The sequence below is a fragment of the Schistocerca americana genome, chromosome X (assembly GCF_021461395.2).
Source record: "Schistocerca americana isolate TAMUIC-IGC-003095 chromosome X, iqSchAmer2.1, whole genome shotgun sequence".
NCBI lineage: Eukaryota > Metazoa > Arthropoda > Insecta > Orthoptera > Acrididae > Schistocerca > Schistocerca americana.
In genome coordinates this window covers 312,329,038-312,347,451 of record NC_060130.1, presented here as the reverse complement: position 1 = coordinate 312,347,451, position 18,414 = coordinate 312,329,038, and the positions used below count along the sequence as shown (strand labels likewise).

The 18,414-nt window shown below is 41.6% G+C and overlaps 1 protein-coding gene across 1 annotated transcript in view; it reads left to right on the top strand.

Moving 5' to 3' along the window:
* The window catches only part of LOC124555767, a 225,168-nt gene that overhangs the window by 181,973 nt on the left and 24,781 nt on the right, over positions 1–18,414 (top strand). Inside the window, exon 9 of the mRNA XM_047129813.1 lies at positions 3,010–3,273. Coding sequence (XP_046985769.1) covers positions 3,010–3,273 — 264 coding nt within the window. The remainder of the gene's footprint in view (positions 1–3,009; positions 3,274–18,414) is intronic.

Genomic DNA, 18,414 nt, shown 5'->3' with positions numbered 1-18,414 from the left:
ATTAATATACAATGCCAAAGTGAAATATGAAACCATTTATGCAACAACTATAATACTATTGAAATATAGAGTCCATATTTCCCCTGTGTAATTTTCAGGTTTTGTGGTGAACCAGGCAAATTCACAGTAATATGGCAGTCCAAACATAATCAGGTGACATACATGGAATTCACACCATAATTGTAAATATAATAATATATGACATAGTACAAAATGAAGATTCAGGTACAATTATGTGTTGTCATATAACAAAATAAAATAATACTTCCATAAAGTTCAAAATATGAAACTATTTCATAATTATGTGAGCTATGTCTGATGATACAATAATGAACAATTTAGACATCATATAAATCATACAGTGTTCATCACTCACAATATAAAAGTCCTATAATATCCATTTCATCAAGATCAGGGGTAAGCAGCAACACAGAGGGCTCTATAGCTTTACATGGTATACTGTGACATTTCTCCTATGAATGATATAATGTGTACATACAAAAAATTGGTGGAGGAAAGTGGTGGACAGAGATTATGATGTACAAATTTATTCAGAAAAGGGTGTATTAGTATGAAGATCCAGATGACATCTGGGTTGGTAAACCTCAGTGTATTATATTGTTCTTAGTGGTATACTCTACCAATAGGCTGACATATCCAATCTGGCTTCAATTTGATGATGGTAATACCTACATAAAAAACTGTGCAAAAGCTGCATCAAAGCTATAAGATATGCATGGATTTGTCAGTGATCCAGCTTCTATAGGGTAAAATGTGTCATTTATAGGTCTGGAGTAGGAGCTGTTGAGTGGAATATATAGAACAGGCCTTGCACCTGAATCTTCCACAAGGTTATGACCCATGTTTAAGTAACTGGGAGTAGACGTGGGATAAGGATGGACCAGGATATTTTGTACATTGTTAAGGCAGCAAAATGTCACTAGGAAATAAACTGTGAATAATGTGCTGTTTGAGGCTTTCTCAGCACAATAACTGCATGTGGAGTTCTCTGACACTGCATAAGATAATGTAAAGGAAACTGTGCATTTTCGATAACACCATTCAGTGCAATGCGTGAAACCTCTTCAAGCAATGTGAATGTTTAACACAAAGCTTACTTCAGACTCCTGCAAATTTTATTACTTTGGAGAGATTAACTTAATTTATTCATAGTATATCATAACATTTAGTATTTCCATATATCTGTCATTGTTAATAATGCTGAATAAAGTGATGTAATATAGGATGACCATAATTAAACTTCCAGTTTCAAAATACTGTAGGAAGAGAACCACTGTTCAGAGTGATGTCAAAATTTGAATATCATATTACTGAGGCACTGGTTCTTAATGTAAATGGGGTTGGCTACAAATGATTGATGAATTGCAATACGTTGTCTATGGTTAGAGTTGCACATTACACCATCTAAACCATTCAATCTCTGTGTCTGCACAAGTCTGGTGACAGCAGTTGTGGCACAGTTAGTAAGGTAAGCCCATCTATCATGGCAGGATTGTACCACATCAGATGAAAAAAAAAAACAGTTTTTAATCATTCTTAGTCCAAAAACTGTATATAAAGTGAAATGACAGTTTTGTTAATTGTTCTGGAGCCAAAAACCACATAAAAAGCTAAACAGTAACTGTTTCAAATCGCTATGAGCCTGGCACAAGACTTTTCAGCATGATGTCTACCATTGTCTGCCACAGGCTGCAATCAAGTAACAGCCTGTTCCACAACAGATTGGAGTGTCTCAGGGATGACATTCAGAATGCATTGTGCAATGTGTGCCTTCAATTCAGCTATGTTCGTAACTGAGGCACTGAACACAACATCTTTCAGCTAATCCCACAGCTAGAAGTCACAGATGAAAATCAGGTGATCTGAATGGCCAGGCTGTAGGGAAATAATGGCTGATGATTATAGCATTTCTGAAATGCCTCTGCAGCAGCCATTTCACTGGCTGTGCTATGTGCAGAGGAGCACCACCTTGAATAAAAGTGATCCTATCTACACATCCATGCTGTTGAAGGACTGAAATGACACTGATGTGCAAAAGACTGTCATAGAATTTATCAGTGATGGTACATGTAACAGGACCTGCGGCTCTCTTCTCCTTATAATAATAATAATAATAATAATAATAATGTGCAATGCTGCGTACTGACATGTCCTTGGAGGTGGAAATGGGCTTCATCTGTCCACAGAATGGTCCATGGCCATTCATTCTCCACGTTCATGTAAGCAAGAAATTGCAGAGCAGATGTTTGTCTTGCATACACGTCAGCAGGAATCAGCTCCCAAACGTGGAAAATTTTATATGGATAGTAAAACAGGATGTTTCATAGGATTTTATGCACTGTGCTCACAGGCATGTACAACATTCAGGCAAGTTCTCATGCACTGTATGTTTGCACACCACCACTCAACCCCTCATGCAATTCTGTGGCCATGTGTTTGGCAGACATCAGATCAATCGCCTTTCTCCCTCTGTCACATTACGTTTTAAAAGAATCTGTCTGTTTAATTTTGTGATCCTTTTCTCTAGACCCTTAGCAGACATCAAACTAATGCCATTTTTCATACCATTGAATGTGTGGAATTTCTGTATGGCTATTGGTGCACAGTCACCTTTCTTCTAAAAGAGCTCTACCAGCAGCATGTGATCCTTCATGGAGAAAGTCATGTTGGGCATCTCGGACAAACTGAGGAACAGCCATCTATTGGTGTGCATATTTTGATATTTACAGTGCCATCTGCCAGTCAAATTTTCATTAATTTTGTTCCTCATGATGTTTGCCCCTGCACCAATAATACGCAGTTCAAATTTAATGTCATTCTGAGCAGTGATTTTCTTTCTAAAGCGTTTTGAAACTGTAACTTTAATCATGGACACTCCTTATATTTCTCAAAGGAGATACATTTTACATGACTGTTCATGAACAATAATATTTCCACCATGTTACAGAAATTTTAGATAATAACTAAAGACTAGTTCATTATTTTCAGGGGTATGCTGAAATACCATCAACACTGGGAGTTTCTCATTTACGGCGTATACGTGGTGACAACTATTGTGGTGTTAGAGCAGCAGTTTTCCAAGTTTTGGCACAAGGTCTGACAGTGCCTTCTGCTTACAGTACATTACAATATCTAATGAGCAGTGAAGGGCATAATTTGGTACAAGATTGGACGTTTGCTGGTAGATTACCATACGAAGGAAGTAATGTACTTTTTGGCATTGAATCCTGTCTGCAGAGCCTAGATAATATGGTAAATACATTGCTGTGTATTCTGTATTTAAGTACTTTATATGGAAGTGGAATATCTTACCACCGTATTTGTAGAGTATGTCTTGTATAAGAACAGTGCAGCTAGTATTTGTAAAATGACTCTTAGTGTTCATTAAAAAATGACGATCATTCCACTTGGGACCTGTGGAATGGTACATTAGCTTATTTGTTTTAGTTGTAAATATTTGTCATGTATTGTTGTTTTTCTGACATGTTCCACATCCTGGAGGACCTCCTCACTATGGATCAATTGGAATGAAAGTAAATCTAATCTAATCTAATAAGTACTGAGAACAAATATTCCCTGTCCACACCTCACTGTATTGCTCACCTCACTGAACCCAGTTATCTAGTTTAAAAGTATCTACAGCTAAACAAATTTTGCAATAAGTTCACATTCAGATTTAAATATTAATAACAGTCCTCCAGTGTAGAATAATGTGCATGTAACACCAAATTAGAAGCAGAAGTACTCAACAGAAGGCTACATTGTATGAAGAAGTCTTATTTATAACCTTTTCAGTGTAATAGATGTCCTACTTGTTGTATTGTACTGTAGATGATATTTTATCATTTCACCATTTTCATGACTGAGTCAGAAGCTAGTGGTGTGATTCTGATTTGAGTAGAGTTTGTCATGTATATATTTAAATTCCAGGTTAGTGCTGGCTTAATATGAGTATGTGATTCTACAAACTGTTACAGATATTGTTCAAGTGTCTTCATGCAGAATCCATTAAGTTAGTCACTCACAGGAGACGTCATGCTTATATCATCTATCATTGCATTTAGTTTTGGTAATGGCCCCAGTTTCATAAGTGAGAGTGTCAACAAGTTTCTTCAAGTGTGCAATATTCAGCTGAGGCCATTCATTGATGATTAGAGCCCACAGAGCTACTAAATTGTGGGGATGATGACTGACACATTTCACCCACTGTTCCTTTCACCCACTGTTCCCAATAGTGTCAGACATTTCCTACGGGATTAAGATCAGGTGATATAGTTGGCCATTGGAGGTGTGATAGGGTACCTGAGTGTTTGTCAAAGCAGGAGGGTACATGTGAAACCCTGCAAACACAACTGTTGTCAACTTGGAAGACAAGAGTGTTCACAGCATACTCACCATGAAGATATAAAACAGGGGTGGCTAAGAATTCAGCTTGCGAGTCATGCTCTGGCACGAGAGCCATTGTGTTCAGCCTCACTGCACAGTTCTCCCCCCTGCCACACCATGCTGTCTGAGCACAAGGAGGGTAAGAGGGGAAACTGTGAATGTGCAACTTTAAATGGTAGTTCAGTCACACTGCATGCAACTTGGTTTTATATTTCACATTTCTCAACAACATAGATCACAAAGATAACAAATTTTCAGTATTATTTTTGGCATGCTGAAGTCAAATCTAGCACAAACTGTCACATATGAACAGACCCAGACATTTTCAAGGATTTTCACACTCAGGTTGCCATTTAATTGTGACTTATTTAATTTCATAGTGGAAAAAGGTTTTTCACACAGATACATTGATCAGAATTGATGCACTTTTTCAACCTCATTATGGAGACATGGAAACTCAACCTGAGGAAAGCAATGTATACATTCTGGACAGTTATAATGTAAAAGTATTTGACATTAAAACAGGAATTATGTTGCACATGCACAGGGGTGCTTTCCACTGAAATGGTGGTCTTGAAAACATCCTGAAAGGTTTACCAGCAGTAAGGTCTTAAAAACAGGTGTAAGATTGACAGTACCTTCAAAATGTTAGGTACTTTCCGTGTATTTATTTCCAGGTCACATGTTTTCTTTAGTCACAGTGAGCTTAGGAGACTGGTCTCTGTTCGTCAAATGTGCCCCTATAAAGCAATTTTCTTTTTAAATGCACCCTCATTGAACCAGAAAGAAGTTGTTTCTCACCTTGCAATGATTTACTGCAGGCAGTGTGCAGTAAAGTTCACTTAAAATGCAAGCTTTGCAGTCCATTCTGGTTATTCTAATTTTCATTCCTGCACTCTTTTTTTCCTTCATAAATTCACCAATAGTGGGTTTTAAATAAAAAACTCTTTCCAGGCATGTCCCTTGCAGTAATATATGAGGTCTTCATACTCTTCATTCAGTTCCATCATAAACCATTGCAACTGGCAGTGGAATGCATGTGACTTCCAAAATCTTGCTATTCATACCACCAATTTTTTCAAGAGCCCCATGCCTGCAAATTTAACATAAAGTGTTTCTTGACATATAGAACAATGGATACCATGTATCAATCATTGCAATTTTTTGTTCTTTCATTGTCAACTAAGTCTAGATTCTTTCTGCATGGTATTGCAATATCATTTTGTAGCAAATTTGCAGGAACTACTGCTTATGCAACTGCATAATACGATTGAGAATTCTCACCCCTCTCCTCTGTCATTCCCATTCATTTTTTAAAGGCTTGTGATGGTAGATTGCTAGACTGCCTCTCTTTCTGCAAACAGCTACTGGACCTGTCAACGTCCTTCATATCATGAACTAATAGCAAAGGGTAAACAACATTGACACCACGATTTTGCCAAACTAAAAAGAGTTTTGCAACCAAAAAATGCCACACCACAATACTAAATGAAATATCATGCTGTATCAAGCTCTTCTGGGAAGGAATGAGCAAAGCCAAGACAGGCTAAGCTTTGGCCTGCATGTGGCTCACACAGCAGACCCGCATGAAGTTTGGCGCACGATGACCAACTCTGATATAGAAGAAATGGCAGCACTTGGTCTATGGTAGTATGGAAATAATCATCCTGTTTCACATTCAATGTAATCTGGATGAGTGGAGAGAGGTCATGGTATGAAAAACATCCACAAAATGTAACAGAACCAGTGCAAGCCTGAACTACACCATCTGCACACTGTAGATTAAATGTTTCTTTGGACTGTCAGTGAACTTGAGGTCTTGCATCATTTGAAAAGAGCCAGATTAGTGACTTGTTGGACTATGATACATATCTCCAGTCAGCTACTGTACAGATTCTGTATTATTTGGGCCATTGAAAATATCACTTTTTGCATGGTACATGTCTCCAAATGTCCACAGCACATAGTTTCCTTCACAATATTCACTCAAAAACTGGTTGAGATGGTCCTGAATACTCTGATATCAGCAATTCCTGTTGGATATGAAACCAGTTCTTATTGCCAAGGCATGACATTTGTCTCCAATCTCTGTGTGTTAGAATCATTTTATGACCACTGTTTCTAAGCCATGTTACATGGCTGTGAGTGGTACACCATTTGTTGTAAATGCATCTGCATTGATACAGCAAATAACTCCATTCTGCCAGTCTGTCACAGTCTTCGTATCAATCCATCTTACTTTGCCAATTCAATACAACTGATGGTGTACTAAATCCACAATACACTTTAAAGATTTCTTTTTGACAAATATTTCATGTTCAAATTTCGCTCATTACTTACATATTTGTATCTGTGGTCTTCTTTAAACATAATTTACTTAATGTGCATAATGATACTAATACTGTACAATATGTTGTGACCCAATTCATGTTTGTAAAATACATATCTTGTGATTAGACAGCCGTATTCAATCTGAAATTAATATAAGGTAAAGTAAAGATCTGACTTATGGCCCAAGATGTATCAATCGGACCTAACTGACTGCCCTGTTATCCTGTGCCTGTGGTGTCATTGGATGCCATTTGGATGGACATGTGGTCAGCACACCACCTTCTCGATTGTTGTTGGGTTTCTTGAGCTCGGATCCACCACTAATTAGTAGAGTAGCTCCTCCATTGGCCTCATGAGGCTGAGTGCACCCCATACAAGTGCTTCCCCCCCCCTCCCCCCTCCCCTCCCCACAAAGAAAAATTGCTGGAAGTACCAGGAATTGGACCTGGATCCTCCGCATTACAGTCAGCTGTGCTGATCTCTCAGTTACAAAGGTGAACACAATTAATAAAATGTAACAATTGTTTTGCATTTGAAATTTATGCACCTCTTTGAATACATATTTTTGCAACTTTACTTACTTATTTTATTAATATCATCCTTCACTGATATATTAAAAAGATATAACCAGTTACTATTCTAATACCTTGCTTTAATGGCAGTTTGTGGATTTTATATGGGGGTTCACAGGAAAATTGACTTCAGTGTTCCAAATAACTAAATATAAGGCTAAAAACTAATAACAAAATAAATATTGTAGAGAAATACACTTACTTTTTGATGAATATTTTTATGAAATCGCCTCTCCTCACAAGCAGAGAATCTGTCAGTAAGACATTCTTTGAAGTATACAGTATTGCATACTAAATCTTTCTTGATGGAGATTACTGCTAGTGATGTTAACCTCTCTTGACTCACAGTAGTTTGCAGAAAAATGTTTGTTTTTTCCAGGGTAGAGAAAAATCACCTCTCCTCTGATGTTGTTATCAGTATTGTTACTATCACTTTCTGGAGTTTCATTATTTCTCCAAAGGGCTCCTGAAACTTATTTTCAGGCAGGGATTTCAGAAGAGGTACAGAACCTGTGAGAGTTCTAAACTCATTCCTGATATGCAGTGTTTGAAGCTCTGTTTCCACTTTATTGCATCCAAGGAAGGGATATCAAACAATGGAAAATCCAGGATGGAATGTAACAATACCGGAGAAGGGAAGTTCCTACTCACCATATAGTGGAGATGCTGAGCCGTGATAGGCACAACAAAAAGATTCACACAATTATAGCTTTCCGCCATGAAGGCCTCTGTCAGCAGTACACACACACACACACACACACACACACACACACACACACACACACACGCGCAAATGCAACTTGCACACACGTCTGCAGTCTCAGAGAACTGAAACCACACTGCGAGCAGCAGCACCAGTGCATGATGGGAGTGGTGACTGGGTGGGGGTAAGGAGGAGGCTGGGGCGGGGAGGGGGAGGGATAGTATGGTGGGAGTGGCAGACAGTGAAGTGTTGCAGTTTAGATGGAGGGCAGGAGAGAAGGTGTGGAGGGGGGAGGGGTTGAGTAGTGGAAAGGAGAGAAACAAAAAGAAATTAAAAGACAGGGTGTGGCGGTGAAATGAAGGCTGTGTAGTGCTGGAATGGGAACAGGGAGGGGCTGGATTGGTGAGCTCGGTGACTAATGAAGGTTGAGGCCAGGAGGGTTACAGGAACATAGAATGTATTACAGGGAAAGTTCCCACCTGCGCAATTCACAAAATCTGGTGTTGGTGGGAAGGATCCATATGCCACAGGCTGTAAAGCAGTCATTGCGATGAGGGATATCATGTTTGGTAGCGTGTTCAGCAACAGGGTGGTCCACTTGTTTTTTGGCCACAGTTTGTCAGTGGCCATTCATGTGGACAGCCAGCTTGTTTGTTGTCATGCTTACATAGAATGCAGCACAGTGGATGCAGCTTAGCTTGTAAATCACATGACTGGATTTACAGGTAGCCCTGCCTTTGATGGGATAGGTGATGTTAGTGACTGGACTGAAGTAGGTGGTGGTAGGAGGATGTAACAGACACGTCTTGCATCTAGTTCTGTTACAGGTTCAAATGGTTCAAATGGCTCTGAGCACTATGGGACTTAACTGCTGTGGTCATCAGTCCCCTAGAATGTAGAACTACCTAAACCTAACTAACCTAAGGACATCACACACATCCATGCCCGATGCAGGATTCGAACCTGCGACCGCAGCGGTCACGCGGTTCCAGACTGTAGTGCCTAGAACCGCTCGATCACTCCGGCCGGCCGGTCTGTTACAGGGGTATGATCCCTGAGGTAAGGGATTGGGAGCAGCAGTTGTGTAAGGATGGACAAGAATACTGTGTAGGTTCGGTGGACAGTGGAATACCACGATAGGAGGGGTGGGAAGGATAATGGGCTGGATATTTCTCATTTTGGGGCACGACGAGAGGTAATCGAAACCCTGGTGGAGAATATAATTCAGTTGCTCCAGTCCCGGATGGTACTGAGTTACGAGAGGAATGCTCCTCTGTGGCCGGACTGTGGAACTTTGGGAGGTGGTGGGAGACTGGAAAGATAAGTCACAGGAGATTTGTTTTTGTACAAGGATGGGAGGATAATTATGGTCAGTGAAGGCTTCAGTGAGACCCTCGGTATATTTTGAGAGTGACTGCTCATCACTGCAGATGCAATGAGCACGGGTGGCTAGGCTGTACGGAAGGGACATCTCAGTATGGAATGGGTGGCAGCTGTCGAAGTGGAGGTATTGCTAGTGGTTAGTGGGTTTGATATGGATGTAGGTACTGATGTAGCCATCTCTGAAGTGGAGGTCAACATCTAGGAAGGTGGCTTGTTGGGTTGAGTAGGACCAGGCGAAGCAAATGGGGGAGAAGTTGTTGAGGTTCTGGAGGAATGTGATTAAGGTGTCCTCACCTTCAATCCAGATAGCAAAGATGTCATCAATGAATCTGAACCAGGTGAGGGGTTTAGGATTCTGGGTTTTTAGGAAGGATTCCTCTAGATGGCCCAAGAATAGGTTAGCATAGGATGGTGTCATGTGGGTGCCCATAGCCATACTGCAGATTTATTTGTAAGTAATGCCTTCAGAGGAGAAGTAATTGTGGATGAGGGTATAGTTGGTCATGGAGACTAGGAAGGAGGTGGTTGGTTTGGAATCGATAGGGCGTCTGGAAAGGTAGTGTTCAATAGCAGTAAGACCATGGGCATTAGGAATGTTACTGTACAGGGAGGTGGCATTAATAGTGATGAGCAGGGCACTGTGTGGCATAGGGACAGGAACTATGGAAAGTTTATTGAGGAAGTGGTTGGTATCTTTTATATAGGAGGATAGGTTCTGGGCAATAGGTTGAAGGTGTTGGTCTATGAGAGCAGAGATTCTCTCAGTGGGGGCACAGTAACCGGCCGCAATGGGGCGTCCTGGGTGGTTGGGTTTATGGACTATAGAAGCATGGAGAAGGTGGGAGTGCGGGGAGTGGTAGGGGTAAGTAGAGAGATGGACTCTGGAGAGAGGCTCTGGGATGGGCCTAAGGATTTGAGTAGTGACTGGAGATCCTGCTGGATTACTGGAATGGGATCACTGTGGCATGGTTTGTAGGTGGAAGTATCTGACAGCTGACGGAGTCCTTGAGCCATGTAATCCTTGCGGTTCAAAACAAAGGTGGTGGAACCTTTGTCTCCAGGTAGGATTATAAGGTTGGGCTCAGTTTTTAGATGGTGGACTGCGGTTATTTCTGCGGATGTAAGGTTAGTTTGCATGTTGAGGGATTTGGGGAATGATGGTGAGATAAGGTTAGAGGTTAAGAAGTTCTGTAAAGTTAACAGGGGGTGGTTTGGAGGCAGTGGGGGTAGAGCGCAGTTGGATGGAGGAGTGAACTGAGTTAGGCAAGGTTCAATATTGGTCTTTGGTTGAGTCTGATTGGTCGGGTTGGTAGTGAAAAGTGTTTCCATTGTAGGGACTGGGAGAAGGAGAGAAGGTCTGCATGGTTGAATTTGGGAGTGGGGCAAAAGGTGAGGCCTTTGGAAAGGACTGATATTTCTGTGGGACTAAGGTTTCTGGAGGAAAGGTTCATAACTGTGTTGCAGGTCTGTTTAGGTTCTGGGTTCTGTGTGGTGATGAGAGGGAGTTTTGGAGGGTGGTGTAAGTGTGGTAGCTCTGCGGGACAGGATTTGTCAGCTATGAGGGGCCATGGGGGAGGTTTGGAGGTTGTTGTAGAAGTGGTGGACAGTGGTACTCCGAGGCAGGAGTAGGAAGTTAGCAGGATGGAGAGCTTTTTGAGGTGGTGTTGTGCATGTTGCTCAAGTTCTTGCAGGGCAAAAGTTTCAGTGTGTGTTATGGGTTCCAGGAATTTGGGATTACATAGTAGGAGAATTTTGCAGATGGAGAGAAGGTGCAGCAAGGAGGATTGGGCTTTGTTGATATGGTTTTGCAGGATTATGTTGGTGAGGGCTAAGGATTGGCAGAATCTGAACATGTGGAGGTCATTGTGGAAGGAGGGGTAATATGAAGGTAAGACCATTAGGAGGGATTTCATGAGCCAAGCAACAACGCAGGAACAGTATGTGGGACTGGGATCTGGCTAGGGATAAGGAAACTTTTCTGTATTGATGCAGATGGAAGGAACAAGGATCCATGGTGGTGCAAAAAATGCGAAAAATTACATCAGAAAGTAGAATTACATCCGAAAAATTATGCAAAGATAAACTTAAATATGTGTGAAAAGTACGAAAAGGACGAATGGATGCACAAGAGGGAGGGGGGGGGGGGGGGAAACGAGATGAAATCTGAGGGAGATGACGATAGTGGAAGGCAAAAACTCACTAAAATTGGTGAGAAGTCACAAGGGCGGATAAGCGTGAAGAAGGGGGATGGCAGACGTGACTGGATAAGATGGATATAGTGGGTGCGAACAGGGATAGAACAGAGAAAGTGTGGGGAGTGGGGAGGGGTTTGTAGTTGGAGACATAAGATCATGTACACCAGAAAAGTGCGGGAGATAACACGCAAAATACGGGAACTGACACAGGGAGCATGGTCAGTATAAAGGTATAGGCTTAATTATATCGGTGGAAGTAATGTGAGACATAAGATGCTGCACCAACAATCAGCGTGGTCTTGAGGCCATTGGTTGCATGCGGCTGAGACAGTTGATACAGTGTGGCTCATAAGTAGAGTGGGCAGCGCGGTTCGTAAGGCAACAAGAGAAACACAGGAAAGAAAAGAGAGAAGGATGGACATTGATAGCGTGCGAGCGCACACACACGCGCACACGCACGCACGCACGCACACACACACACACACACACACACACACACACACACACACACACACACACCTGCAGTCTCAGAGAACTGAAACCACACTGCAAGCAGCAGCACCAGTGCATGATGGGAGTGGCGACAGGGTGGGAGTGAGGAGGAGGCAGGGACGGTGAGGGGAAGGGATAGTATGGTGGGAGTGCTCTGCATGTCTATAGGTGTGAGTCAGTAGTAGATGATGACGTAGAAACCATCCCATGTACACACCTCCTACAGGCAGCCTCTACTGGCCGACCTGTGCTTATACAGTTGGCAGCTAAATTAAGTACATGTGCACATTGACACTACACTCAGCACACTCACATGCACTAGCAGCATAATACTGTATATGCAACTTGATTTCCAAAAATATTTCTGAAGAAATCTTGTGAAATATATCCCTTCCTAGGAACAATACCAGAGGAGGAAAGTTTGCTACTCACTATATAGCGGAGATGCTGAGTTGCGATAGGCACAACAAAATGATTCACACAATTATAGCTTTTGGCCATAAAGGCCTTTGTCAGCAGTAGACACACGTACACACATGCGCACACACACACACACACTCGTGCAAACGCAACTTGTGGTGGTGAAATGACGGCTGTGTAGTGTTGGGTTGCGTTGGGTTGTTTGGGGGAAGAGATCAAACAGCGAGGTCATCGGTCTCATCGGATAAGGGAAGGATGGGGAAGGAAGTCGGCCGTGCCCTTTCAAAGGAACCATCCCAGCATTTGCCTGGAGCGATTTAGGGAAATCACAGAAAACCTAAATCAGGATGGCCGGACGCGGGATTGAACCGTCGTCCTCCCGAATGCGAGTCCAGTGTGCTACCACTACGCCACCTCGCTCGGTGTGTGTAGTGTTGGAATGGGAACAGGGAGGGGGCTGGATGGGTGAGGACAGTGACTAACGAAGGCTGAGGCCAGGAGGGTTATGGGAATGTAGGATGTATTGCAGGGAAAGTTCCCACCTGCGCAAATCACAAAAGCTAGTGATGGTGGAAAGGATCCATATGGCACAGGCTGTAAAGCAGTCATTGAGATGAGGGATATCATGTTTGGCAGCGTGTTTAGCAACAGGGTGGTCCACTTGTTTTTGACCAGTTTGTCAGTGGCCATTCATGTGGACAGACAGCTTGTTAGTTGTCATGCTTACATAGAATGCAGCACAGTGGTTGCAGCTTAGCTTGTAAATCACATGACTGGATTCACAGGTAGCCCTGCCTTTGATGGGATAGGTGATGTTAGTGACTGGACTGAAGTAGGTGGTGGTAGGAGGATGTAACAGACAGGTCTTGCATCTAAGTCTGTTACAGGGGTATGAGCCCTGAGGTAAGGGATTGGGAGCGGGGGTTGTGTAAGCATGGACGAGTATATTGTGTAGGTTCGGTGGATGGTGGAATACCATGATAGGAGCGGTGGGAAGGATAATGGGTTGGACATTTCTCATTTTGGGGCATGACGAGAGGTAATCAAAACCCTGGTGGCTAATGTAATTCAGTTGCTCCAGTCCCGGATGGTACTGAATTACGAGAGGAATGCTCCTCTGTGGCCGGACTGTGGGACTTTGGGAGGTGGTGGGAGACTGGAAAGATAAGTCACAGGAGATTTGTTTTTGTACAAGAATGGGAGGATAATTACGGTCAGTTAAGGCTTCAGTGAGACCCTCGGTATATTTTGAGAGTGACTGCTCATCACTGCAGATGCAATGAGCATGGGTGGCTAGGCTGTACGGAAGGGACTTCTCGGTATGGAATGGGTGGCAGCTGTTGAAGTGGAGGTATTGCTAGTGGTTAGTAGGTTTGATATGGATGTAGGTACTGATGTAGCCATCTCGGAAGTGGAGGTCAACATCTAGGAAGGTGGCTTGTTGGGTTGAGTAGGACCAGGTGAAGCAAATGGGGGAGAAGTTGTTGAGGTTCTGGAGGAATGTGATTAAGGTGTCCGCACCTTCAATCCAGATAGCAAAGATGTCATCAATGAATCTGAACCAGGTGAGGAGTTTAGGATTCTGGGTTTTTAGGAAGGATTCCTCTAGATGGCCCATAAATAGGTTAGCTTAGGATGGTGCCATGCGGATGTCAATAGCCATACCGCAGATTTGTTCGTAGGTAATGTCTTCAAAGGAGAAGTAATTGTGGGTGAGGGTATAGTTGGTCATGGAGACTAGGAAGGAGGTTGTTGGTTTGGAACCCATAGGGCATCTGGAAAGGTAGTGTTCAATAGCAGTAAGGCTATGGGCATTAGGAATGTTAGTGTACAGGGAGGTGGCATCAATAGTGATGAGCAGGGCACCGTGTGGTAAAGGGACAGGAACTATGGAGAATCGGTCAAGAAAATGGTTGGTATCATTTATATAGGAGGACTACCTGTGAAACAAGTCATGTGATTTACAAGCTAAGCTGCAACCACTGTGCTGCATTGTATGTAGGCTGTCTGTTCACACGAACGGCCACCGACAAACTGTGGCCAAAAAACAAATGGACCACCCTGTCGCTGAACACACTGTCAAACATGATATCCCTCATCTCAATGACTGATTCACAGCCTGTGCCAACACCAGCTTTTCTGAATTGCGCAGGTGGGAACTTTTCCTGCAATAGATCCTACGTTCCCATAACCCTCCTGGCCTCAACTTTCATTAGTCACTGTCCTCACCTATCCAGCCCCTCCCTGTTCTCATTCCAGCACTACACAGCTGTCATTTCATCAACACACCATCTTTTAATTTCTTTTTATTTCTCCTTTCCGCTACTTAACCCCTCCCCCTTCCACACCTTCTCTCCTGCCCTCTGTCTAAACTGCAACACTTCACTGTCTGCCACTCCCACCATACTATCCCTCCCCCCTCCCCGCCCCTGCCTCCTCCTTACCCCCACCCAGTTGCCACTCCCATCACGCACTGGTGCTGCTGCTTGCAGTGTGGTTTCAGTTCTCTGAGACTGCAGATATTGTGTGTGTGTGTGTGTGTGTGTGTGTGTGTGTGTTTTATGGTCAAAAGCTATAATTGTGTGAATCATTTTGTTGTGCCTATCGCAACTCAGCATCTCTGCTATATGGTGAGTAGCAAACTTTCCTTCTCTGGTATTGTTCCTAGGAAGGGATATATTTCACAAGATCTCTTCAGCAATATTTTTCGAAATCAAGTTGCGTATACTGTATGATGCTGCTAGTGCATCTGAGTGTGTGTGTGCTGAGTGTAGTGTCAATGTGCACATGTACTTAAATTAGCTGCCAACTGTATCAGCACAGGTACGCCAGTAGAGGCTGCCTGTAGGAGGTGTGTACATGGGATGGTTTCTGCATCATCATCTACTACTGACTCACACCTATATACACGCAGAGCAGTGCTGACTCAGTCTCACTACGTTCTCTTCGTTTGTACCACTCACATCAGTTCATCTTTGTATAATTTATGTTGCACATTCTGTATGATTCTTTTGTCTTGTTACGTGTGGAGTCACAAGAGGCTTATTTCTCTTATTGTTTCAAGGTTTATGAATATAGCCTTATTTGTGTTGTTTGGATTGGTTTTAGATATTATTTGGTTACTGCAGAATATGAAACAAACTTTTCATAATTAAGTTGCAGCAGGGAGATGCCTTATGACGTCTAAGCATTTAGCAACCTCAGCAATATTTGTATCATACACTTCTTTTGCAAGAATAGTTTTTGGAATTTCATTTCCCTGTCTCAGTCTCTTAGCAGGATGCATCAACTTTCTGGATGTGGGAAATGTGTCAATGATGCTACCTTGTATATCTTTTATGACTCTTTTGAAATGTTGTATCCCTTTTTATGTGTTCAGTGGGTCAGCTGCTCATTTTTTGTAATTGACTGTACCAAATGTCAACATGTGCCATAATATGTTTGATCACAGAAACCAAAATTGAAATACTGGATACTCTAATTTCAGGCAGAACCCTCTCGCTTGAATAATTGTAGTAATTTGTCAAGATGTAAGCTCAATTTTGTCCAAGCGTTCTGCAAGTGACACTCTACTTTCTTACACAATTTGCACATTTCTTTATTTAAAATTCCATCTTATGCTGGAAACAAGAGGGTCTTTTCTGTTCACTATGTCAATTAGTGTTGCGATTCACTGTGAATAATTATGTAAAAAAACTAAGAAGCTTGCTAAGGTAATAAAAATTCTGATGTCCATATTCTGACACATTGCTAAGTCTAAAATTAGATTCAACTTATGCATCTACCAGTGAACAACACAGTCATTCTTGAAATGCTCTTTCAGAAGAGTCTATACCTGAATGATGACCACTCATCACATCTGCACCATTGCAGCTGTGAGAAGTAACTTTCTCTGAATTGTCCACAACATCCAGTAAAGTTTCTTTAAGCAATTCTGTTAACATTTATGCGTCATGTTTATGAGGAATGAGGAAACCCAAAAACCTTTTTGTCAGTTTATCCTCAGACAAAATGTATCTGATAACCACAAAAAATCTGAAATTGCTGAAATGTCAGTTGTTTCACTTGCTATAACTTGTACAAAAGCAGCAACAGGAATTTCCTTTGTTATTTGATCATCATAAACCTCCAGTATACAATAAAGTAAATATTTTGAATATGTTTAGAAGTGTGTTTGAGAACAGTAGGCTTCAAAAGGTGATCATTAAGCACAACATCAAGTTCAGCAGTAAAATTTATAAGACTGTGGAAAATTTCAGGCTTTGATGAGTAACTGTGTCATATCCATGAAGTGCAAGCTCAATAGCACCACAAAATTTAATACAATGCACAATTTTTGAGAGTACATAACAATTTTTGTGAATCTGATCATTGTGTCACACTTTCACTTGACAGCCTATAAGCACTATCCAGTTGTCATCTGATACTGTGTTTCACTATGAAGTTGTGCTCTGTCTTTGCTGCCATATGTGATTTAGCCAACTTATGTTTCTTCATCTTCTGTAATACAGTAAATGTCCAAGACCGTCCTTGCCTCTTAGTGTCCAAGTAATGCAACCTCCGGAATTCTTTTTGGAAACAACAAACATGGAAAACAATACAATTTGTTTGTGATATCACAACCACATTACCAGTCTACATTTGTTTTAGTTTTCTTGACTAACATGATTTACAGTGTTGGTCTCCCTAGTTCCTTGACATGAAGTTTATCTTCAAGTGGAAGGAAAGGTAAACTGAAACTAATTTCTCTTAAGTCTCTGCACTGAAATATCATAAATCCTGAATTACACTGTAGATACTGTAGAATTTGTATCTTCAAAAACACAACAATATCAAATTCTTGCACATAACAAACTATAAAAACTGATAATAGAATGGGAAACTTTACTGCAACAAATATGGTAAAACTTCTGCCTGTCATTGTCGACTACACTCTCGCTGTTGCAGTTTGAGAAGTATAATAGCTCACATGGATCAATGACACAACAGATATTATAAGCTACAGAATAGTGTAGATATGAATTCGATTCAAAATGTGATATTTATGTGTCATATCAATGCATCAACTGGGGAGGAAGAAGAACTGTACTTTGGCAAGGTTCAGCAGTAGCAGGAGGAGAAGTGGAGGCTCTCATGGATACACACTGGAGCATTGCTCCAATGCTCAGGATATAAAACATTTCCTGGCCTCCACTCATCTCTCAGCCCTTTCCAATGAACTCAGCAGCTGGACTGTGGTCTCCAGGAGTGCGGGTGCAGCTGGATTTTGCACATGGGTTGAGTTGAGCACATAAGAGCTGACTGCCAGTTTCAAACATGACTATAGACATCAGCAGGGATATTCATACATATTAACATAATTATATGTCATGGAGGCAGGAGAATGTATTATTTTAAGTTGAAAATCTTTATGCACTGTAAAATTTTCTCTCACGCCAATAATTCTATGGAGTTCATTGCTCTGTTGTGCCATAGGATGAACCACCACTGCCCTAATTTCACTCTGAATAGTAACCTAATTATGTCTGTATAACCAGTCTGTGAACTCTTCTGTGGAAATCTCTTAATTCATCTTCACGCTATCTGATACTACCTGGTAATAGAACTTATCAACCAGTATATGGTAAGCATTTAAACATACTAGAGAAAAGCTAAGTTTTATGTTGATATATCTGGGGAGGATGGTAGTCACCTTCTCATAATATCCCCAAGGAGTGTCTGCAACATGCTTGCAGTAGATGATGGGGATAGGTCAGTCAGTTTGCAAAACTGTTTTTCATTCTGTGTGCTCTTTGGACACATATAGGTATATTTCACATCAGAAACATACACCATAATAAATTTTTAAATTTCGAGAGCACAAAATTCTTCTGTGCATTGAGGAATATAATACTGATTTTAGGTATCATAT